Below are 24,416 nucleotides of genomic sequence, written 5' to 3'. Positions count from 1 at the left end.
AGTAGGCAGAGTCCAAATTTTAGTTGATTGAAGTCGAGGGTCAGAAAAGGTCACCGTCATCATCCCTTAGATTCCACTTGATCTGGTGGTTGGGCACCGGAGGTGGGATTTAAATTCTGCAAAACGGCTCAAGGCAGTGTTTTAAGCTAGTCTTTACCATTGAAATAGAACTGGGAGTCTTTACAACTGATTTGTTATCTTTGCTGTTGTCGCTTCTCCTGCCTGATAAGTTTGTCCTTTTATTCTCTTAAGTTCATTATTACTGAGACCGGTTCAAGGACAAGCATTGTGTCCAGGCTTAGATCACAAAATGGCTTAGGCTTATGTCAAGAAAGCCATGCCTGGTTCACTTTCTCTGTGGACCCCCTAACCCTATCTGTTTACAGTATTGAGAGGAACCTTGAAGACATTATGCTAAATGAAAGAAGCCAGACATAAAAGGCTATATAATCTATAATTGCATTTTATGAGATGTCCAGAATAGGCAAATTCCTAGAGACTAAGTTGGTTAGTGTTTGATGGGGTTGGGAGGCTTGCAGGGATAACTAAAGGGTATTGGTGGGTGGGTTTCTTCAGGTGGTGCAAATGTTCCAAAACTACGCTGACAAACCCAAGTTCGCGGGCCTGACGCACCGTAAGGCCGCGCAAACTGAAAACGTCAGAGTCTGGGGCAGAGAAAGGCTAACTGCAGGGGCCAGCCGAGAAGAACCGATGGCCCATGCACAAACGACCTGAACTCCCTGGGTGGTTTTCAGGGAAGGGTTTTTATAGGCGAAATTTGGGGTGAGCGACGAAGGGTGTGTGACTTATCTGATTGGTTGGTGGAGGTCACAGGGCGGAGCTCCAGGAACCCTGGGCTCAGCCTGAAGTTACCATCCTCCACCTGGTTGGGGGCCTTAGTTCCTATAGGATTCTGAGCTCAGAGCTAGCTTCTGTGTTTCCCTTAAGGAGGAACTAGGGCTTTGCTTTGTAGAAGCGCTATTGTTTGACTGCTATTCCTTTGTTTCTGCCATCCCTCACTTCCCTGATTAGTAGCTGTTTGAATCTGCCCTTTGCAACGCAGGGAAGGCCTAGGAGACCAAAGCCTTTTTCTTCAAACAAAAAACAAGGAGCACGACAAGGCTCTGGTACCCAGGATCCTCCAGCCCCGCGGGTCCTGCTTAGTTTCAACTCTAATGATAATTGGACATACCTGTGAATATACTAAACACCACTGAATGCTACACTATAAACAGCTGAATTATTTGGCATGTGAGTTATATAAAGCTGTTAGGAAAAAGAGAAAGTCATGTGACTAATTATTTCAATTACCAAGAGATAAAAGGCCCAAATGTTATTCGGAACCCCTGTGGCCAACAAATTGGCAGAGATCACGGGCTGTCTTCCGTCTTCAAGCGTAAAGTAGCGAAACGGAGCTGCGGGGTAGCTGGTGAAGCAGCGGACGTTTGGGGTCTAAGGAGAGACCCTAGGCCGGCCTCTGTGTCCCGGGCACCCGGCGGCTGAGCTCGGGGCGCCTCGGGTGACTGCGCGCCCCTCCTCCGGCCTGAGTCACGGCGCCCCGAGTCCCCACGCCGAGAAGATGCGGCGGTGAGCGCTGCCGGACGCCGGGCGCAGCGTGGGCTCCGGGACGCCAGCGCCGCCGCTCGGGACGCCAGGCCGCAGGCGTGCTCTCCCTGCCGGGCCTCGCAGGCCGGCTGCCGGGCCCGCCTCCGCGGCTCCCCGACCTCCTCGGCCGGCGGCGCAGCGGAGCGGCGGAGGAGTCCGAGCCGGAGCCGGAGCCGCGCGCGCCCCGCCCGCCCGCGCCGCCCTTCCTCCCTCCCTCCATGGCGTTTATCCGGAAGAAGCGGCGCGAGCAGCAGCTGCAGCTCTACTCCAAGGAGAGGTGAGCGCCCGGCCCCGGGGAAGAGCCGAGCCGCGGGCGGAGGCCGGGCCCGCTGGGGGCCCGAGGCCGCGGGGGCAGCAGCGGGAGCCGGACCGGGGCCCATCCCGCGGCGGAGCCGAGCGCAGGCGGAGCCCGGCCGGCCACGCGGGTCCCGCCGCCGCGGCGCGGCTCACCCGGAAGGGGCCGCGCGGGGGTGGGTGGGGGTGTGGGGTGTAAGTGGGCTCGGCGGACCCCCGACGCCCAGGCCCCAGGCGTCGGGTCCCAGCGCTCGGCCCCCTGCCGCCGGCTTGTACTCTGGGGCGGCACCGCGCGGCTCGGGGACCCCCCGCCTGCGGGGTAGACGCAGGTGCCCCCCATCACCGCGCCTTGTTACCGCGGACTTGAGCCCTCAAGTAAATGCCTGGGCAGATCCCTGCTCTCCTGGTCTGGGAGACAGCCTCCTAGGGAGGCCTGATTCTGAGAAAAGCCCGGGTCCAACTCGCCAGACGTTGTCTGCCGAGCAGTGGACCTTATTGTAAGTGCATGTGAAGGCTCTGAACTCCTGAGCGCTGAGGCACGACAGTCATGGTCACCGGCATCCCGGTGAGGATTTGGGGTCCCACGAGCAAAGGCTGAAATGGCCTCGAAGCAGTTATGGTTCAAGAGTTTCTGATCCTCAGCCTCCAAGGGAAGAAGTCCCTTATGAGAAAGCTCACTTCTTCTAAGTAGACTTCCAGGGCTTTTCTAGTGAGACAGCTTGCTGGTCCTTGGGTCTGTGGTCCCAGGTGCCAAAAGGAGCTGGGAATGAGTCATTTTACACAGAGTGTTTTGGATGTGGGAGCCAGTTATCTCGGAGTGCTGCTAGCCTGCCCTGGTGTTGTGTGATCAGTGGGGACCAACGAAGCAGATTGTACATGAGATAACAAGTGCAGACTTTAAGGCTTGTGCGATCTTGCAGCGCCCACACTTCTTTGTATGGGGATTGACTGGACCCCGGTGCAAACATTCATACCCTTTTCTCATCTCTAATGTTGGCCTCTGCCAGGATATCCATAGCCTGGAATTTCATTTTCCACTGTAGAGAAGATATACCAAAAAAACGTATCTTGGATAGGGCTTCCAAGAACGATTTTGGTAGCGTGATTAGGCTTTATCCACAGACAGGCTTGTTTATTGAGTAGTGATAACTGGATCCTGAATGAAGTAACTCACTCTTGTAAGAGGCTTTTGGGACTTCGTTTGTAATGCTTGTTTCATGTGGAGAGAGCGTGAATAGTTTCTTTGTTCAGTACCAACAACATTAAGACTTGGTATTCTGTATTAAATAGATGAATGTTCACATTTACATTGTAAGAACTTTGAAACACTTGAATTGCCATCATGTTCTATGATCTAGGAGTCATTTGTAACAATTCTGTGGCTTCTCTGATATACAGGGAATCCTGCTTTCTTTAGACCTGCCAGTTATTTCTGCGACAATAATTTGTGTTTAATTGGGTTAGCTTGTGCAGCTCTGCAGCGTCACACCAATCTTAAAGTCTGCCCTGGCACTTCTGTGTATAAGCTGCTTTGTTGGTATCCATTGATCCGGCAGCGTGACAGGCTAGCAGCCCTCAGGGATGACTGTAGCTCTCACAACAAAATAATTATTCATCAGTCAGGAGGCAGCAACTGTTCTTAAGCATCGGTAATTGGAAAAAGTCAGTGCTACATATTTTTATTTGAATCCTACTTCCTGACTGCCCAAATTCTCTAATGCCCTGCCCCGTGGCTTTGCAACCTTGGGTTGATGGGTACACTAACCAGGATGGTGTCCCTAGAATAGCAGTTTAAATGACAGGAATATGTCTCACAATCAAGCAGTCTCTTTCTAAATCTTAGAATTCTCTCTGAAAGACAAGAGTATTTTATTTTATTTTAAAATATTTATTTGGTGGGTTTTTGTTTTTTTTTTTTTGCTGCATTGGGTCTTAGTTGCAGCACATGGGATCTTTCGTTGCAGTGGGTTCTTTGTTGCAGCGCGCGCGGGCTTCTCTCTAGTTGTGGCGTGTGGGCTCCGGAGCGCATGAGCTCTGTAGTTAAGGCGCATGGGCTCTCTTGTTGTAGTGCAAGGCCTCAGTAGTGCTGTGGCATGTGGGATCTTAGTTCTCTGACCAAGGATCGAACCCACGTACCCTGCATTGCAAGATGGATTCTTAACCACTGGACCACCAGGGAAGTCCCAAGATGAGTATTTTAAACCAACTTTATTGAGCCCCAAATTTACCTTGGCTGCACAGGTTTTTTCCCCTAGCTTATCTCTTTGTGGCAATAAACACCATTTAGCAAAATGATTGACAGGTCATTGACTCCGGCATACCCAAGAGAACTGTTACTTTCCTTGGAACTGTTTCAGAGGTCACCATGAAAGCCTCACCTCTTCAGAGTTGCAGTTTCATTGGTCCCTGTCACGCTGCTTTAGTGATTTGAGATTTCTACTGCTACCCAATAATGATCCAGAAAGGAGAAGCTTGAAGTTAGCATCAGCTTCACACTAAGAGAAATAAATGCTGATATATTTAGAATAAGTGATATTTCTACAAAAGTAGAAGCAGAGAGGCTGTTGGGAGATTCTTAGATTGGTGGCTTAGACCAAGGTGGTGGCAGAAGAAATGGAGAAAAATGGATGGATTTTTATTTTTTATTTATTTATTTATTTATTTTTGGCTGTGTTGGGTCTTCGTTGCTGCACACGGGCTTTCTCTAGTTGTGGCGAGCGGGGGCTACTCTTTGTTGCGGTGTGCGGGCTTCTCATTGCGGTGGCTTCTCGTTGCAGAGCACGGGCTCCAGGCGCGCGGGCTTCAGTAGGTGTAGCACATGGGCTCAGTAGTTGTGGCACGTGGGCTCTAGAGCGCAGGCTCCGTAGTTGTGGCGCACGGGCTTAGTTGCTCCGCGGCATGTGGGATCTTCCTGGACCGGGGCTCGAACCGTGTCCCCTGCATCGGCAGGCGGATTCTTAACCACTGCGCCACCAGGGAAGCCCATGTGGATGGATTTTAGATGTTTTTAGGAAGTAGCACTGATAGGTCTTGGCGGAGTGGACTGCATGTAGAAGGTAATAGAGGAAGAATACCAGCTTAGAGTTCTCAGATAAAATACAGGATGCCCAGTTAAACTTGAATTTCAGATGAACAGTGAGTAACCTTTTATATAAGTATGTCCCATGTGATATTTGGTACGTACTTATACTAAAAAATGTTTGTAATTTATCTGAAATTCCAATTTAACTAGGTGTCCTGTATTTTTACTTGCTAAACCTAGCAGTCCTACTCTCAGGTTTCTGATTTAGACGACTATACAGTGGTATCATTTATTGGTGATGCTGTAAAGAAATGCTCTGGGTAGTTTTCAGTATTAGAAAACAAGAGGTACCGGCTATTCAGATTAAGTACAGTGTTATCCCGCTTAAGACTTAGTGGGAAGGAGCCATGTTGATCTTACTGGTGTTCTAAAATGTCCATTGGAGGTGTTAAGATAAATGCAAACAAATCTAAAAAGACAATTCACATCGCTTCCCTTGGAATTGTCGGGAAAGGCAGATGTGTACAGTGGGCTAGCATACGAGGGTATTCTACAAACAGCTGCTACTTAAGATATTTCTATTTCAAGATTTAGGAGTAAGCTAATTGTATATTGTTACGTTCACATCTAGGAGTGGTGTGGGGGAACCACAGCTGTTTTCGTTTTGGATGATATAGAAATTGAGATAGTTGAGGCATGTCCCCACTGGAAGAGAGTCCGTTTTCTCTCTAAGTGTCACAGAACAAATTGCTTAGCTGTGGCTTGTAAGTTGTCATTCCAGGATAAAACGTGATGATTATGAGTTCTGTATTGGGCTCACATATTGCATTAATCGTTCTACAGGCATTCCTTAGACTTCCTCTTTGCTTCAGACATGCCATGTGTGGATAATTCTCTTGCTTATGCTGATATTAAATTTCTTGGCTGATATTAAATGTCTTTTACTTAATAGGTTTATTTTGTCAATTGATTCTGTGTTTGTTACACTGAAAATACTTGCTGAGGTGGCAAAGTGATTTGCTAGACTCTGGTTTAATCTTTCGTTTTTAAGACTGGTCATCCTATTCCTTGAATACCTCTCTGGGATTTGCCAGGTGTCGAAAATGGAGGTAAACTGCAGAATCAGCGCTCAGTTAGTCAGGACTGCTGATGGGCTGAGAGAAATCGACATAAATCCTATTTCTTTACATCGTAGCTGTTTTTCTTACATAACAAAAAAACAGTGAAAGTGGAAATAAATGTTGCTAATTTTTTGATTAACTTAGAATTTATACTGGCTTTACCCAAAATGCGTTACTAGCCTATCATCTTATTCCCTTATTACTGTCTCAAATTAGCATCTTCCCAAATGGCTACCATTTAAGAAGACACCAGAATCTCCCATAAATGGATTCTGAGTGTGTTGGCTGTATGGTTTTTCAAATGTGATATAAAATGGGCATTTAAGGAATTCATCGCTGGGTTTTTTCCTAAATGTCACTGTGATTTCGTCTTTTTCTCATCAGATATTTAACATTTCCAACTCATGGATTTTGCAAGTTATCTTTTTGGTTTTTTAATTTTTTAACGTGTGTTCAGTGAATGGGATCTGTATAATACTAACACTTTGAAGTTTTGTATTATGACTTAGTATGTAGTCAATCTTCACAAATGTTTGATGTGAGGTGGAAAATAGATGTATATTAATATTGGTACAGGATTCTGTATATATATCTATTACGTTAAGCTTGTTAGTTATTTAGATCTTGAATGAATTTTTTCTGATTGAGAGAGGGTTCATGATGCTAACTTCACCTTGTATTTCTATCAATTTCTGCTATAACTATTTTCAGGGTATGTTATTAAGTCTATTTAAACTTAGAATTGATGTCTTAGCAGATTGAATCTTTCATCAATGGATAATGACTCCTTATTCCTAGTAATGATTCTTTTTCTATTTTGTCTGATATTAATATATTAGTTTTCTTTTGGTTATTTGCATTATATATAATTTTTCATTCTTTACTTCCAACTTTTCTTGTCCTTAGATTTTAGGCTTATTTCTTAAAAATAGTTTGTAGTTGAACTTTTTATTAATTTGTTCTGATACTTCTTGTCTTGACAGATTAGTCCATTTACATTTGTTAATATTACCAATTTATTTGGAATCATTTTTACTTTTTTATTTTGTTCTTTAATTTTTTCTTATTTTTCCTTGGTTTGGATTAACTAAGATCCCCTTGTTCCCTTTCATTTGTCCTGAAGAGTGTGGGAGTGAGCTTCCCTGGTGGCGCAGTGGTTGAGAGTCCGCCTGCCGATGCAGGGGACGCGGGTTCGTGCCCCGGCCGGGAAGATCCCACATGCCGTGGAGCAGCTGGGCCCGTGAGCCGTGGCCGCTGAGCCTGCGCGTCCGGAGCCTGTGCTCCGCAACGGGAGAGGCCACAGCAGTGAGAGGCCTGCGTACCGAAAAAAAAAAAAATTAGTCTGTCATTGTCCAGTATTTTCAATATATTTTAAGCCTACAAATTAGACATTATAATTATTTAGTTAATGCTTGTATAGTTTACATGCATATTTACCATTGTCTTGGCATTCCTTCTTGCATATAATATCTTCCCTACAGAATTTTCTCTTTCCTGAAGAACGTCCTTTAGAAGTTCCCCTGATGAGGGTCTGATGATAGTAAACTATGTTTGTTTTTGTCTGTCTGAACATGTCCCTATATTGCCCTTGTTTTGAAAATCGGTTTTGCTGGATGTATACTTCTCTCAGCCTTTTGAAGATTCTGCAAAGGAAGGCGAATGGCCAGGAATATGCGTCAGGCTTTTGCTGGGGCAGCACTGGTGGGGGAGACTCAGCACAGGAGAGGGAGGTCAGTGACAGATGCGCCGTGCCCTCCTGGTGTGGCTCTTAGCTCCCTGGCAGGGTCAGGCTGCAGACTCCAGGAGAAGCCTGGACCCCATGGGGTGACCCAGGGCTGGGACACAGCGGAGTTACACTGTGATGGAACCTTGCTCGCCAGGCCCAGTGCGACATTTGTGGCTGTGGGTTGGCCTGGTCCCTTCCCTGGCTTGACTGGGGGCTAAGTGTTGCACTTGAGTCTGCATAATATGGTCGGGTAGGTTCACGTGTCTGTGTTCATGGTTAGGGAGCTGCCAGCACTTCCTCTGGCATGATTAAGGTACTGGGGTCCAACCTTGTTTTTGTTTTGTTTTGTTTTTTAATATTTATATATGTATTTATTTATTTGGTTGTGCTGGGTCTTAGCTGCGGCAGGCGGGCTCCTTAGTTGCGGCACGCATGTGGGATCTAGTTCCCTGACCAAGGATCGAACCTGGGCCCCCTGCCTTGGGAGCACGGAGTCTTATCCACTGTGCCACCCGGGAAGTCCCAGGGGTTCAGTCTTGTTGACCCAGACTGTTGCCTTTACCACAGGTCAGGGTGGGTCTCTCTGGAGCTTTGTGGGTGGCCACCTTCCATTCTGGGAGACCAGCCTGCAACAGACGCCTGTCATTCGTCTCACTGCTGTTTGTAAGGAATCTGCCTTTTCTCTGGCTGCTTTTAAGGTCCCTTCTTTGTCGTGTTTTGCTGTTTGTCTATACAGACATCTCCTTCTATTCATCTCTCCTGGATGGGGTTCCTAGAGCTGGAGTAGTTTTGGAAAATTTGTAGCCAAGCCCTTAGCTCTTGGAATATTGCTTCTCCCCATTCTTTTAATATCTCAACATGACTGTTTAATACGTATCTTTTTTCTGTGCTGCATTGTGGCTTATTTAAGTCCATCTTACAGTTTACTAATTTTTTTCTTCTAGTTGCCTAATTTGCTGTCTATCCCTCTAAAGTTTTAATTTCACTTATTATATTTTAAATTTTCTAGTTTTGTTTGGGTTGCTTACAATTGCCTGATCATTTTTGATGAAAGTGTGTTCCTTTCCTGTACTTTTGATGTCCTTCTATTTCTTTAAACTTATCCTTGTAACGATCAGATACAGAAAATAATTATCTGTAGCCTTTACAGGTTTCATTGAGTCGTTTGCTTCTTGTACTGACCTCCATTCAGTAATCTTACTTCCTCACTTGATTTATGATTTTGGATTGTGGCCTTTTTGTTCCTTGAGTTATTTTCGGGAATTCTTGGAGATCTGGATTTAAAGTGTATTTTCTCAGAAAGTGTTTGCGTGTATATCTGCCTGGGGTTGGGGGAGAGACCACAGTGGTTTGTTTTGAGTTTTATTCGGCTAAAAAGGTAGTGTGAATTCTAACCCCAGATGTGTGTCAAGGCAGGCTTGTGGTTTCAGGCTCTAAAGGAAACTTATTTTGTCCCCAGCCCAGAGCCAGGGTCCTACCATATCCCTCTGGGGGAAGTAGGGTGGGTGGTTTTTATTTCCACCCTCAAAGGGTGTTACTTGAGGGATCCTAGCTTTTTCTACTCACTCCCCCTCCCCCCATGACTGTCCCCTCCTGAATTCAGGCTCTGTTACTCAGAGTTGGGAAAAGCCTGCTCCAGTGCCTGCTGGCTTGTTTCTCTCTTCTAAGACTTTCCCTTACTTTTCTATCACCTCAGCCGAGCATTTGAGATTTTTAGCAATTTATCCAGCAGTTTTAGAGGATCCGTATCGAGATTGTTTCTTTGGACATCTAGTCTGCCCTGATGCCTGAAATGGAATTCCTGCTGATTTCTTTAGGCCCAGGTTTATTTAATCTATAAACCCACTGGTTAAGGAAGGACTCTTGAGGTAATCTAATCTATAGCTCCCTCCCCTCACTTTGTAGCTGGAGGCCTGAGTAAGCAAAGTGTTTGGCTAAAAGTCCAAAGCCTAGATGTGCAAAGCCAAGCCTAGAGCAGATGTCCTCTGAGCCAGTCCAGCCGCTTTTCTACCACAGCGTGCTGCTGCTGTTTTAAATCCTAGGCCAGTGCTTGTTTTATGGTATCTCTGAAACTTACTACGATTCAGGAACGCTCCACGCCTGGTTTATGGCGACATTAGTACCGTGTTACTACGTGTGGTCCATGGGCCATCCCCTCAGCTCCGCCTGGGAACTTGTTAGAAAATACAGAATTTCAGGCTCCACTCAGATCTTCCACATCAGAATCTGCTTTTTTTTTCTGTCTTTTTTTTTAAATTTGATTTTTTTCTTTTATTTTGACTGCACCACACAGCACGTGGGATCTTAGTTCCCCGGCCAGGGATCGAACCCAGGCCCCCTGCATTGGGAGCACAGAGTCTTAACCACTGGACCACCAGGGAAGTCCCCCAGAATCTGCATGTTAACAAGATCCCCAGATGCTTGAAGTTCGGGAAGCACTAGTTGTAGATTACAGTAATTAAGCATTCATCTAGATTCCGTGTTGTCTGTTCCTTCAAACTTATCTTCCAGCTTTTATCTTCTTGATAGTGTAGAGAAGGCTCACGGAAGTATCCTCCCTGGGGCTGTGACCCCTGGTGAAGAAATTGAAAGACTTTGAGAGCTTAGGTGATACTGTGGCCATTTGTTCTCACAGGTTGTTGATGGTGTCAGTGAAAGGCATTTCGGCATCTGAGCCATCTTGGCCAGGAAGTAACTGCGTCTCACATAGTCAAAGGAGAACGTAATTTCCGAGGGTCTGATAGAGTTTTAAACTTACTCCCAAGGGAAGGGATCAGAGGGCCAGATGAAATAGTGAAATTGGTTACCCTGGGGGACAGCGGGCATGAAATGCTGCTCCAGGGGGGAAGGGCCAGTAATTTACATGAGAAAACAACTGGTTCAGGGACTAGAAATAATATTTAATCACTCAGATGTCTCTATGCAAAAATGCATAGAACATGGATAATAAAATGAGTCAAGTTTTATTACAAAAGGGGATTAATATGTGTTTAGGTGTCACTGACGCTTGATGGGATGGGACTCAAGATCAGAATCTAGTGCTAAAAAGCTGTAGACCTATTCAAAAAGGGGAGACCCATTAGGAGGTGAGGCAGTGGGCTCTGAAGGATCTGCATCTGCAGGGGAGTCCGTGAACCACGCGGAAAAACCCGGAGGACTTATGGGAAAGAGGAACAGAGATAACATAATTGTGTTCATTGGTTACAGGCCACCCAAGTGGGTGGAAAAAAATGGTGGATGTGTACCTGAGGGAGATTGAAAACAGGAAGTGGCAACACAGAAAATGAGAGACCTCACCCAGCCGAAGCTTGATGAGATCTAATTCCCGTTCTTTGCCTTCCCTTGTTGAAATTTTAAATTATTTTAAGGCAGAGAGCTTGAGAACTTTTCAAAATTCTGAGTATTAAAGAGTCATTAAGCAAGTAGCAATGACAGAAACCATCAGAAAGGGCAGTGGTATCAAGTTATTTATTGTTGAAGCCCAGGGGGATTAAGAAGGATTCTGACATGCCTAGAAACTAAATTTTTCAGAAGGCAGATATTGTAAGTTTCCAGGAAGGGGAATAAAACAGGATCATTACTGGACAGTTCTGAAAAGGATATTGACCTAGGAAGTTTGTCAAACTGTCAGAAATAGAATTCAGAACGTCCAATCCAAATGGCCTTTGGTGAAGAGTTACCAAAAAAATCAGACAAGCAAATAAACAGAGAATGGTGGTACACGTAGTATTCCTCCGAGCTTATAATTTAAAAAAATATATATATAAAGCAAGAAAGGCAACAACCAAGGACAGATTAAGAGGATATCACAGTCCTGTAAGTTAGCATCAAGAAAGTTAAAGCCCCAGAGGAGTGCTTGCTTTAAACAATGCTACAGATTTAAAAAAAAATATATATATATATATATATTTTTTTTTAAGTCTCCTGAAGTTGTGTGTAAAACTAGGCTCTTGCCTAGGGCCCGGCCCAGCCCAGCAGTGTAAAATATTACTCATGACAGAGGAAGTGGCTCTTATTTTGTATTCTATTAGTGATACCATCAGACTGAAAGTGGCAGGCTAGACTTTCAGAAGATGGGTTAAGATGCAGAGGACACCCATGTGCCTGGGTCTCCTGGTGTAAACTCCTGGGAGAGTTTGAGTTTGGAACCACAGCATGTTTCCATGATCTAGGAACTTGGAAAGGTGCAGAAAGAGCATATGTGCATAAGTAGGTTGAGTGCTAATTCTAGATCAGACAGATTTTTATAAACGGCTAGGAGAGGAAGTTGTCATCCGTCTCCAGCATGAATTCAGTATGAAGTCATTTCATGCTAATCTGATCTTTTTTGACAGAGTTCTGACTGGTAGGTCAGGAAAATGCAGTCGATTTAGTTCAGCTGAACGCTCGCAGAGAATAAGGTTTGGTTTTGTGATGTCTTAATAGCAGAATTGAGAAAGGAGAAATGGATGTTCGTATAGTTAGGTAAGATTTGTTTGCCTATTCAGAGGTTGCTGTCAGATGTATTCTTGGGGGCACATTTCTAACAGGGGGTCACTGGACAGTGTTCTTGTCTCTTAAACATCTTAATTCATTCCTTGTTTCAGAGGCCAAGCTTTAAGCTTCAAGCTTTAAGAAGCTTACCAAAAATGCCCAGTTTAGTTCAACCAGCTCTCTAGGTAGTGGGGGCCCTATAGTCTAGCTTAATCCAAGGATAGTGGGGTGTTCAGAGGAGAGATGCAAATACAGGCCACTCGGGCCCTTTCTGCCGCCGTGCACATGTCACTAAGGTGTCCTGGCCCTTCCTGCGGTCTCACAATCCTCTTCACAGTGAAGCTAGTTTTACATCTCCAACTAGAGAAATGATTGACTAGCAAAATCTTCTGGCTCCATTATAAATACTGTTTATCAACAGAGTGCTGAATAATTGTTGGGTAGCCGTGAAGGCAGGGTTAACTCTGAGGGCTGGCCTGGGGTGAACTTGTCTTACGTTGTTGGTTAAGTGTTGAACAGTATGCTTTGCAATTTAGGTGACACGAGGATGGGACAGCATCTTTTTCAGGAAAGTTAAATTGCGGAATGAGTCAGTTTATCTAAAGAAAATGTCACTACACCTCTGTAAAGATGGAGTAAACTAAGGAATACCCAGGAGCAGGGCCCCGAGTCTCCTAAAGAGATAATTTACAGTCTGATACACCCCTAATGAGGGAGATCATAAAATTATAAAAGTGTTTTTATTTTTACTTTTTTTTAAAACTTGGAACGTTTTACTCCATGGAATGCACTTTGAAAATCATTGTTCAGAACACCATGAAACTTTACAGTAATACTTTTTACATATAAAAATTTTCAAGCAGGTATAACTGAATACTTCAGTAAAAAGAAAAAAATAAACTCAGAAAAGTTTCTTAATCCTTTGAATAATGATGTGGTTATATCCCTTTATCATGTGTTTTACATTACTTACAAAATAGGCATATTAGTAAATTAAGGAGGATATAATTCATTTACCAAAATAATGACTTTAGTCATACAATAGCTGATGTGATTGTATTTTTATTGGCATAAAAAACACATACTTAAATAAAATTTTTTAAAATCCAGAAAACTTAAAAAAACACACACCTAAGATGTACTATTTTAGCCTTTTTTTTTTTTTTTTTTTTTTTTTTTTTTTTTTTGTGGTCCGCGGGCCTCTCACTGTTGTGGCCTCTCCCGTTGCGGAGCACAGGCTCCGGACGGCGCAGGCTCAGTGGCCATGGCTCCCGGGCCCAGCCGCTCTGCGGCATGTGGGATCTTCTCAGACTGGGGCATGAACCTGTGTCCCCTGCATCAGCAGGCGGACTCTCAACCACTGTGCCACCAGGGAAGCCCATATGAAGGCTATTTTTATAGCAACAAAATTATGCCATTGTCTTATTGACGAATAGTTATTTTATCCTCTCTCTAAGAGGAGGAGTGGGGAGAGGAAGAAGGAGAGACGGTTGCATAGCTCCAGCCCAAGCAAAAGGTTTCAACTTATTAATACCAGCTAAAAGTAAGGGCCAAGGTACTTAGTATCTCTCTGATTTATACCTTCTTGGAAATTATCTCGGGCATCAGAGGACGCTCCTACCAATCTGAACTTTTGTGGTTGCTCCGAAATTCAGAGTAAGTGTTAATAGTGAGCATTTTACACTGACCTCTGGCAGTTTAGCCTGTGATGAATTCTTGTTCATGGATTTTACAACGTACAACAGGCCAATAAAAATTGCCTGTTTTGATGGTAAGGCTAGTTCCCGCTGTCATCATTTTTAATTTATGAGTTATTTTTCTGTTGGTCCAGTTTGTTTTCAAGCAAGCAGTATCTTGTTTCATGGATATAATTTCTTCTTTGTGAGGATCTTAGAGTCTTTTGACCTTTTCTTCTGTTCATTGTCTCTAGTCCTTCACGCTGTGTTCTTCCGCTTGTTTGGTCTAGTTCTTTCACGTTAGAGGCAGGTGATCTTGGGGTGTGCGTTCATATTTAAGGGTGAAGCACGTAATTCTGTGTCACTGTGGGCAGGCCTTTTCTGTTGGGCCTCACTGTGGGATGATGTTGTAGACGGTTCTTTGAAATGTTAGTATCCATAGGTCTTTTCTCCAGGGCTATTTAGTTTTTTCCAGAACTAACCCCCAGTCTGCTGCTTGGAGTGTTACATGTCCTCCTGCTTTCTGTGTAATCACTGTCTTTTCATGCAGTGGCGCTGCTCTGCGCTGTGCTTGGTGCCTAGTTTGGAGTCTCTTGTTTAATTCTGGTGTTGAAAAACCATGTGTAGGGAGAAGCATCGGGGAGGAATCGCGGCTGCTGGCCTCGTTTGGACTTTCAAGCATCCCCCCAGGCTCCATCCCTACCTTCTTGGTACCTGATACCTGCGGTTGTGGAACTTGTGGTTTCCTCCTGGTTTGTACTTTTTCTGGAGGCATCTGCTCTTCCAGCTTCTGATCACTGCTCATTCCTCCCCTCTGCTTTCCACGTCTCACAAATTTATAGGTATCTCTCATCTGCTTTTATGTCTCTCCGATTTCCATTAGTCTGTGGGTTTTACTATTTTTTGTGTGTGGGGGTTACTATTTAAAAAATACTTTTGTTCACATTGTAGTGTTTTTCCGGAGGGAGCAGAAATAAACACTTACGTTTATTCTGCCGTATTTAATCTAGATGTCTTCCTGTAATACACCGGAACTTCAAGACACATCTCAAGTACCACACTTTTCATGAAAACATCTCCCCGTGACTCTGGGTGCTGTTGATGTTTCCTGGTCCTTACCACAAAACAAACAAAACAGTTGTTTTCAGTTCTTCGCCATATATTTGTTTCTGTGGCCATGCAACTAAATTAATACTTTTTCTGTTACTTTATTTTGTTTTTAAAAGTTTAAAGCACTTAAAGCTTTAAAAAGAACTGATTCCCATTGGGTTCAGCTTACTCGTTTTATCTATTAAATAGCTGTTGCGTACAAAGCCTTAGATTGGTTATAACAGGAATATCTAAAGATCTGCTTCTCAGAGGCACTGGTCTTGTGGAAGTAGCAAGAGAAACTCACCCACCCACGAGCCATGACAGTGGAGAATGGTTTGTGGTGGGGAAGAGGGGGTGGGGAAGCCTCGTGTGTAGTCGTGGGGAACAAAGGATGAACACTCTGTAGGTGGGAAAGCTCCGAGCTCTGTTCAGGCAACAGTAACTTTTGTTGTTGTTGTTGTTTTATTGGAGTATAATTGCTTTACAATGGTGTGTTAGTTTCTGCTGTACAGTGAAGTGAATTAGCTGTATGTATACATACAGCCCCTCCCTCTTAGACCTCCCTCCCACCCACCCCCATCCCACCCATCTAGGTCATCACAGAGGAGGTGCCCACCAGCTATTTGTTTTACACATGGTTTTATTTCATGAAATTTGGAGTTTCTGTAAAGGAATAATAAATCCACCTGGTAAACAATTTTATTTATTTTATTTTTGGCATAGCTGGGCAGGTCTGTCTTGATAGAGAAGAGTGCCTGGCATATAATATACACTTAGTAAGTGTTTGTTGATGTAATGGATGGAAAAGCACTTTGGGAACACATGCTTGAAATATTCTGCTTTCTTATACTTAAAAAAAATAAACATGCGGTTTTGTTTTTTTTCCCAAATTTAGATTTTCCTTGCTGCTGCTTAACTTGGAGGAGTACTACTTTGAACAGCATACAGCTAATCATATTCAGCACAAGGGCAGTCAGAATGAAAGGTAAGGAAGATTTTCGGATCTCTGAAAAGGCCTAGTGAGAACTCAGTAGCAGTGAGCTACTCTGAATGCTACTCTCCGCTGAAAGAAACGAGGGCTCTTGGAAACTTGTCTGAGTCTACGTCAGGGGAGGAAATGTGGGAGGTGAGCCTGGACCATCTTGTCAGACTGGCAAGAAAGGAAGGTATCAGAAATGACTGCTTGTGAATTAAAAGGGCACAAGGCCACCCTGAAGAGCTGGGCAAAAAATGGGACAGATTGAACACCAAAAAAGAATAATGAGGGCAGTGGATTGAAATGTATCAGAAGGGCTCAAATCCATGAGTTCATAATGACATATATGTAATATAAATATATTATTTCTCGTGTGTGTGTGTATATATATGTATATCAGTTACCTTTGAAGGTACTAGGACACCAACTCATTTTTCTAAAACTTGATAAACGTAAAGAATCGAGCATTTTTCCTGCTTTCCTTGTACAAATTGTACTTTAGGGTAACCAAACCACAGATAATTAAAGCTGCTCTTTGTTGATGAATTCTAGATAATAAACACAGAGGGAATGTTAAAAATTTCAACCCCTAGTGAATAATGGATCTATATCAGGGGTCGACAAACTATGGTCAGATCTGGCCTGCTACTGGTTTTTGTAAATAAAGTTTTATTGGAACACCCACTTGTTTACATATTGTGTGTGGTTGCTTTCCTGCAACACGGAAGTAGAACTGAATAGTGACAGAGACCAAATGGCCTGCAAAGTCGAAAATATTTACTATCGGGCTCTTTATAGAAGAAGTTTGCCAACCTCTGATGTAGACAGAATCTTCAGTGGCTGCTAAAACAGCAGATGAAAAGCTGCTGAGAAATTTTTTAATGCACGTATCAAGATAGGCATTACCTGAAGCCACTGTGGCCTCTTGATACGAGGGAAGTACATGTGCACTGCCTCTGACGAACCCTTACCAGAACATCAAACCCCAGCCGTCAAGTCTTTTAATCTTACCAGTTATATAAAGGAAATGGGATAGAGGAAAACCACAGAGATGTGTTCAGCAAAGTTCGTAATGCGGGAACATGAAAGTTGCCTTAGATTAAGAGATATTGAGAGACCTGTCAACTAAATGTAATATGGACTTTGTGTTCCAACTTGAACAAACCAACTATAAGAACACACTTAGGAAAGAGAAAAATTTGAATCCTGGCTGTATCCTTGGTGACATTAAGGAATTACTCATTTTTTTAGGTGTGACAGTGATAGGTCATTTATTGAAATAGTTTATCTTCAGAGATTCATGTTAAAGTATATATAAATGAAGTATAGGATGTCTGGGAATTTATCTAAAATCCAGCAGGGTTCTGAGGTGTTGTACACAAAACAAGAATGACTGCATGTTAACAACTGCAGAAACTAGGTGATTGATACTGGGGAATTTTCTATTCTATTTGTATTTGTTTAGCACTTGCCATAGAAGTACTTAAGTTATTGTTAGGTGATTCAGGGTGTTAGGAAAGTAAATGCAGATAACAGCATGGAAAGAAATGATACAAAATCAAAATTCAAAAGAGCTTTTGGGGAAGAAGAATTGCAGGCTAAATCATGACCTTCAGCATGACCAGCCTTCTTGTGCCCTGGGTACATATTATCTACGTACACAGAGGTAGGCCTTCCTCAGATTGTGATGGGACTTTATCCTGTGGGTTAGAACACCATTGGCCTATTTGTAAGCCAGGAAGAATGTGAGATTTCTTTGATAGAAGAAAAACTGACTCAGCCTGGGGGGTGGGGGTGGGGTACAGAAGCAGGAAGAGCAGGTCGGTCTTTCTAGAGTATAAGTAACATAATTGCTTCAGTTAAGAGACCCTGGAACGGCCAGAGTAAGAAGCGTTCACGTGCTTCCCTGGTGGCGCAGTGGTTGAGAGTCCGCCTGCCGATGCAGGGGACACGGGTTCGTGCCCCGGTCCGGGAAGATCCCACATGCCGCGGAGCGGCTGGGCCCGGGAGCCATGGCCACTGAGCCTGCGCGTCCGGAGCCTGTGCTCCGCAGCGGGAGAGGCCACAGCGGTGAGAGGCCCGCATACCGCAAAAAAAAAAAAAAAAAAAAAAAGCGTTTACTAGGACACTGAGGAATGACTGGAGAAAAAGTCCAGATGTCATACAAGTGATTTTAAAAAACGTAAGATCCTTAGAGCTTCACTTGTAGATACTTGTAGTACTCTTGGAAACTAATCTTAAGGTGATTTTTTTATAAGATGATGTTCCAGCATTTCTTAACCTGTGTTTTGATTACATAATAAGTTATTGCCTTGGTTTGATCAATTGATAAAAGTCATCTAGTCAGTAAAAGACAATCAAGTGTGTAGATTTTTATTGGCTTCAGGCAAGTGAGGCACATGGGCCTCTAACATGCTCAGGCAGGCTTTTCCCCAAAACTCATTGGAGCCGTATAAATGTCCCAAGAAAGGAGGAGAATGGTGAAGCCGGTAACTGATTTATTTGCTATTATAGTAGCAGGAAGATAGTCTTTACAATTGCTTATCATCATAGAACCAGTTTTTCTTGGAATTCCTATGTACCCCAGAATCACTGGTAAAAGCGTTCTGGGTTCTAAATTCAAACTCTTGTTATTCTTGCATGATTATAAATAAGAAAACAAAAAATCTCCTACCTAATCGACGTTAGATGCTTAGTATTGCTTTCTGAATAGTTCTTTAAGATATAGGAAATTAAAAGTCAAAAGAATTTACCACAGACAGGATGGAATCAGCGTTTCTTAAGGATCAGAAAACTGTTTCCCTTTCACAGTAGTTGTGAGGACCAGATGAAGTAATGCGAATAAAATACATGCGATAGTGCTCAACCAGTGAGACCGTATTACAACACATGCAGATTCTTTAACCTCTAGGGAGGGGGAGATGAGGAAAATATTTTTGCTATATTTTCCAACCTTTCATACCCTTTGTTGATCTTTTATTAGTTGATACTTCAGTCATCTACATTCTTGTTAAAATGTATTATGATTCTTTTGTGACTTTTGTTACGTTCATTAATAATAACCTTTTGTACTTTCATCTCTAGGAAAATCAGAGGCTCCTTAAAAATATGTTCAAAATCAGTTATTTTTGAACCGGATGCAACATCCCAGCCCATCATTAAGGTAAATGCATTTTAAGTGTGAACAGAAACGGTTCTATTTTTTGTATATATTTTACCTTGGCTTATTTTTATAATATTTCTCTCTCAATTTTTTCCAGATTCCTTTGAGAGATTGTATAAAAATAGGAAAACATGGAGAAAATGGAGCCAATAGACACTTTGCAAAGTACGTCATTGTCTTAACCGTGTCATTTTACTTCTACCAAAAAATTACATGTATTTAATGACTTCTATCTGCATTTTAGGGCGGTATCCGGGGGGATCTCACTCACTTTCAGTCAGGTAAGAAGCACCTAGTAAACATTTTTTTCTAACCTGAACGAACATTTAAATGAATAAATACACACATATGTGTGTGTGTATATATATACATACATATATATACACTTTTTTTTTTAAGCACAATGAAATTATTTGTAGAAATCTCAGATGAAGGCCACAGGGAATGATGTTGAAATCCTTTTAAAGTTAGTCATTGAGAACTGTATGTCTTAGAAGCTGTGATGCCTGATGCGTTCCTTAACGTTCGTTAAGCGTGTGGTACCTGCAGGCTGTGTGGGTCCGTTCTGAGGAGTCCTGACAGTGTGTGAGGCTTGAGATGAAGGACTGCAGTTGGAAGGCGGGAGGCCAGCGCCTCCCGCTGCAGTGAGCTCAGAGGGACTCGTGGTGACAACCGAGGCCACGGCTCAGGATGTGTAGCCTTGTCTAATTACAGTATAATGCTTGGGGTCATGACCTTTGCTTCAGTTCACATTTGCTCCATATAGATTTGTGCATCCGGTACTGTGTGAACACTGGCAATACGGAGATAAATGACATGTTTTTTCTCCCGTCATACACAACTGACCCTTGAACAAAGTGGGAGTTTGGGGCACTGACCCCCACGCCCACACACACAAACAGGTGAAGATTTATGTATAACTTTCGACTCCCCCCACTTAACTACGAATAGCCTACTGTTGCCTCACCGATGACATAGACAGTTGATAACACATATTTTGTATGTTATATGTATTGTGTACTGTATTCTTACAATAAGTTAGAGAAAAGAAAATGTTATTAAGAAAATCATAAGGAAGAGAAGATGCATTTGCAGTATGTACTGTACTTATGCATACTGTAAGTTCATGTCATCTGTTTATAAGATGACAGGACCGACATCAATGTTGTCTTAATGTGACACAAAACACTGTAGATGTTAGATGTGTTACTAACATTAGACATCAAAAATGAAAAGATAGGGGCTTCCCTGGTGGCGCAGTGGTTGAGAGTCCGCCTGCCGATGCAGGGGACACAGGTTCGTGCCCCGGTCCGGGAAGATCCCACATGCCGCGGAGCGGCTGGTCCCGGGAGCCATGGCCGCTGAGCCTGCGCGTGTCCGGAGCCTGTGCTCCACAATGGGAGAGGCCACGACAGTGAGAGGCCTGCGTACCGCAAAAAAAAAAAAAGAAAAAAAAAAAGAAAGGATAATGTGAAAAAGGAACGTGTTATTCAGTATGATTCATGCACTGATAATGAAGAAGCAGCAGGATGACTGCTTTATCGTAGCCTGTGTCATCAATATGATTGCTTCCCAGTAGCCCAGCCTGTACACTGTTGAGTGAATCGTTATGAAAGTGTTACGGCACACAGTGTCATATCAGATTCATAATTCAGTATGGAGACGTGGTTACATTTTAATTTTCAAAATTAAAAAAAAAATTTATTTATTTAGTTTTGGCTGTGTTCGGTCTTCGTTGCAGCGAGTGGGGGCTGCTCTTCGTTGCGGTGCACGGGCTTCTCATTGCGGTGGCTTCTCTTGTTGCAGAGCACGGGCTCTAGGCACGCGGGCTTCAGTAGTTGAGGCTCATGGGGTCTAGAGCGCAGGCTCAGTAGCTGTGGTGCACGGGCTTAGTTGCTCCGTGGCATGTGGGCTCTTCCCAGACCAGGGCTCGAACCTGTGTCCCCTGCCTTGGCAGGATTCTTAACCACTGTGCCACCAGGGAAGCCCCAAACATGATTACATTTTTTTTTTTAAACCCGTGATGATAGAGAAAGACATCTGAACAGTAATGTAATTCTTTGAAAGCAAAGTTATGAAACCAGAAAACTAACACATGATTAATCTTATATTAAAATCACTCCCCTTATGCCTATGCAAGGGTAGGCTGTCCACTTCAGTACAAGTCTCGCACACAATGTTCTACACTATGAACGCTTAGGTGATGACAGTGATGAACACAGAAACGTATCATACGCTTCCTCCACGTGCTTATTAGATGTTCACATGAAGACACACACAAACACAACAGGTAAGTTTATTAACTGCATGGCAGGATGATTGTTCACTAGTCATTAGGTAGAAGTGGAGCGTCCCAGAGATCTTCATTCCTGTCGTCTGTCTTCACATTGGGCGGGGGGTAGGGGAGGGGGGGTTGTCTTGCTGTCGCAGGTGGCAGAGATTGGGGGGACGGGGCGGGCAGGAGAGGCAGACACATTCAGTTTAACTTTACGGAAATACATCATGATTTCTGGCTGACTTTTCTGCTTTTTTAGTTCTCTAAAAATGTTGCTATACGGTAGCAATCCTCCTTCCGCCGTTTGCTTTAGTTCCAGTGCCTGTGTCATAGAAGGGTCCACGTCATAAAAGAAGTGAAAAAGCAGTCTCAGAAATCAGCCTGCTGCTAGGTGGTCTCATGTCAGTTTGTTTCCTGGCACTGCTGCTTCTACATCTTCTTCGTCATCATCTGGCGCTGGTTTGGGAGCTCTCATCTCCCTCTGGTTGTCTTCTGTTAATTCCTCGGGTGTGGTGTCCATTAGTTCTTGAATTTCTCCAAGATCCAAATCTTGAAACGTTTCCACCCCCTCTCTCTTTTTGCCATATCCGTAATCTGATTCATGATTTCCTTGATAGGCTCTGTTGTAAATCCTGTAAAGTCGTGCACAGCGTCTGGACACAGTTTTCTCCAGCAGGAATGTACTGTTTTTGGCTTGATGGCTTTCATGGCTTTTTCTATAACAACCATGGCATCTTCAATGGTGTAATCCTTCCAGACTCTCTTCCACAGCATTGACAGTCCTTTGCACAGAGTACCATATGTAATAAGCCTTAAAGGTTCTTACGACCCCTGATCTAGAGGCTGAATTAGAGATGCTGGGTTTGGGGGCAGGTAGACCACTTTGACACCTTTGGTGTTGAGCTCATGGGGTTCTAGGTGGCCAGGGGTATTGTCCAATTAAAAGAACATGAAAGGGCAGTCCCGTACTGGCAGAATACTTCCTGTATCGGGACAAAGCATCGATGGAACCAATCCAGAAAAAGGGTTCTTGTTGTCCGACCAAAAGACTGGCAGCTGGGGTTCCCTCTTCCCTTCAAGGCTGGGGTCAGCAGCTTTATAGATCAGGGCAGTCCTGGTCATCGACCCCATTGCATTTGCACAAAACAACGGAATTAGCCTATCCCTTCCTGCCTTAAATCCAGGTCCTCGTGTCTCTTATTAATGAACGTCCTTTGTGGATTTTTTTTTTTTTTTCTCTCAGAAGAGGGCACTTCCATCTGCATTCAAACCTGATCAGGCAGATATCCTTTCTCCTCAGTGATTTTCTTAATGGTGTCTGGGAGCTCGTCTGCTGCCTCCTGGTTGGCAGAAGCTGCTTCTCCTGTTATCTTGACATTTTCAAAGCGAAATCTCCTTCCAAAATTATCAAACCATCCTTTGCTGACATTAACTTTTCCAGCTTTAGATCCTTCACCTTCCTTTTGCTTTAAGTTGTCATAGGATGACTCCATGTTAGTCATCACGCAGCAACCCTGCACCCACATAAAAGCTGCATTTTCAGTACGTGATAAAAAGGTAGTTCACAAAAAGTGCCAGGTTCTCCCGCCTGCTGGGTAGCTGCCAGATGGCTTCATGAACTTCCTTTTCCTTTTTACAATGGTGTTTACATTGGATTCATTTATCTTGAAATGGTGGCAACCTCAGCGGCTGACCTCACCTCAATCAATGGTACACGTATCAAGTAGTTCAACTTTCTCTCGTAACGTCGTGACTTTGCTTCTCGGGAGCACGGCCAGCATCACTAGTGGCACTTCGTGTGGGTCCCGTGGTGTTATTCCGGGTTTGTGATCTTAGACTAAACACGATGAAAAATGCACAAGAACCAGGAGGGACCACTTTTTACTGTGATGCCCGATTCACTGCTGCTCACGCAAAGATGAATAGCGTCCCGCGGCCTTCTGAGGTTACTCTCAGCACTCGACCTCAGCGCAGTATCACAGGAGGCGGCTATGAAGTTATGACCGTGGTACAGTGTGAACTATGGCGAACGTATGCAGCTGTGATTTCATACTGCATCTTTATAGTTATTTACATTTCTCTCGACTAAGATTGGTGCCACCCGTGTACGGTCTGTTAGCGTGTGCGTAAGTTTTGATAAGTTTTAACTTTTTGTAATAGATTTGTGTATGTTTTATGGTTGTAACTGATACGATAGACTAGTATCTACATATATTTTATGCACTCATGGCATAACAATTTCTTAATTTTTCTGATATTTCTAGGCTACACAGTTCATCTTCTTTCAAATTGTCCCAAATCTCCACATCCTTTTCCAGTATATTTACTGAAAACAATCCACATGTAAGTGGACCCATGCAGTTCAAACCCATGTTGTTAGCTGTACTCAATTCATCTGGAGATCTTTAAAAAATTATAGATGAGAGAGGAGTAGAGCTCATTACCGCTGCCTTTTTGCTGTGAATCTCACCTTCTTCACCTTGAAAATGAAAGGGTAGAGGTCAGCGTTGGTTCCACTCTCTGCGGATCTCCAGCTTCTTGAAGTGTTCAAAGAAGAGTATCGTTCTGTGATCGAGCAAGCGTGGGAAGAGCTGTGGGAAACAGATGCAGAGACTTCTTTACGCTGTAGGACTGGGCGCGAAGCGTTGAGATTCTCAAGGGGTGAATGGTCGGGGGCAGAGAGCCTCCGGTGGTTTTTGGATCACTTAGCCCTCTTGTTCCTGGCTCTTTTTAATGCATATTGAAAATTATTTTATGAAGCCTGGGAGATATCAGATTAGGTGATTTTCTAAGTCTGCCTTCCACGATTCTAATAATTTTAGGGAAGAAAGCATTTCAGAGGCTCTCTTTGACTTCATGCTGCTTTGACTGGCGGATATGAAAGCAGTTATGGCCACATCTGGGGAAGGAGCACCACGACTGATGATTCTCGTCCACACCTGGATTCTCATTATTTCTAGAGTATTGTTCTACACTGTCGCTTTATTCTAGAA

At 43.6% G+C, this 24,416-nt stretch overlaps 1 protein-coding gene across 9 annotated transcripts in view; it reads left to right on the top strand.

Annotated features, from left to right (window-relative positions):
- Positions 1 to 944: 944 nt before the first annotated feature.
- NSMAF (neutral sphingomyelinase activation associated factor) overlaps positions 945 to 24,416 on the top strand; it is a 58,693-nt gene continuing 35,221 nt past the window's right edge. For 3 of the 9 annotated variants that reach the window (XR_007472778.1, XM_049700742.1, XM_049700741.1), the window contains exons 1-5: positions 1,728 to 1,882; positions 15,905 to 15,994; positions 19,070 to 19,148; positions 19,246 to 19,313; positions 19,393 to 19,429. Coding sequence is in view for 7 of the 9 variants with exons in the window: in XM_049700742.1 (XP_049556699.1) it covers positions 1,824 to 1,882; positions 15,905 to 15,994; positions 19,070 to 19,148; positions 19,246 to 19,313; positions 19,393 to 19,429 (333 nt within the window). In the remaining 2 variants the exon portion in view is untranslated. Of the gene's footprint in view, positions 1,883 to 15,904; positions 15,995 to 19,069; positions 19,149 to 19,245; positions 19,314 to 19,392; positions 19,430 to 23,687; positions 23,767 to 24,416 lie in introns of those variants that run through there. The other 6 variants (XR_004486036.2, XM_049700744.1, XM_049700745.1 and 3 more) reach the window with 6 other exon arrangements.

The sequence above is a fragment of the Orcinus orca genome, chromosome 17, assembly GCF_937001465.1.
Source record: "Orcinus orca chromosome 17, mOrcOrc1.1, whole genome shotgun sequence".
Lineage (NCBI taxonomy): Eukaryota > Metazoa > Chordata > Mammalia > Artiodactyla > Delphinidae > Orcinus > Orcinus orca.
This window is presented reverse-complemented; position numbering and strand designations above follow the sequence as displayed.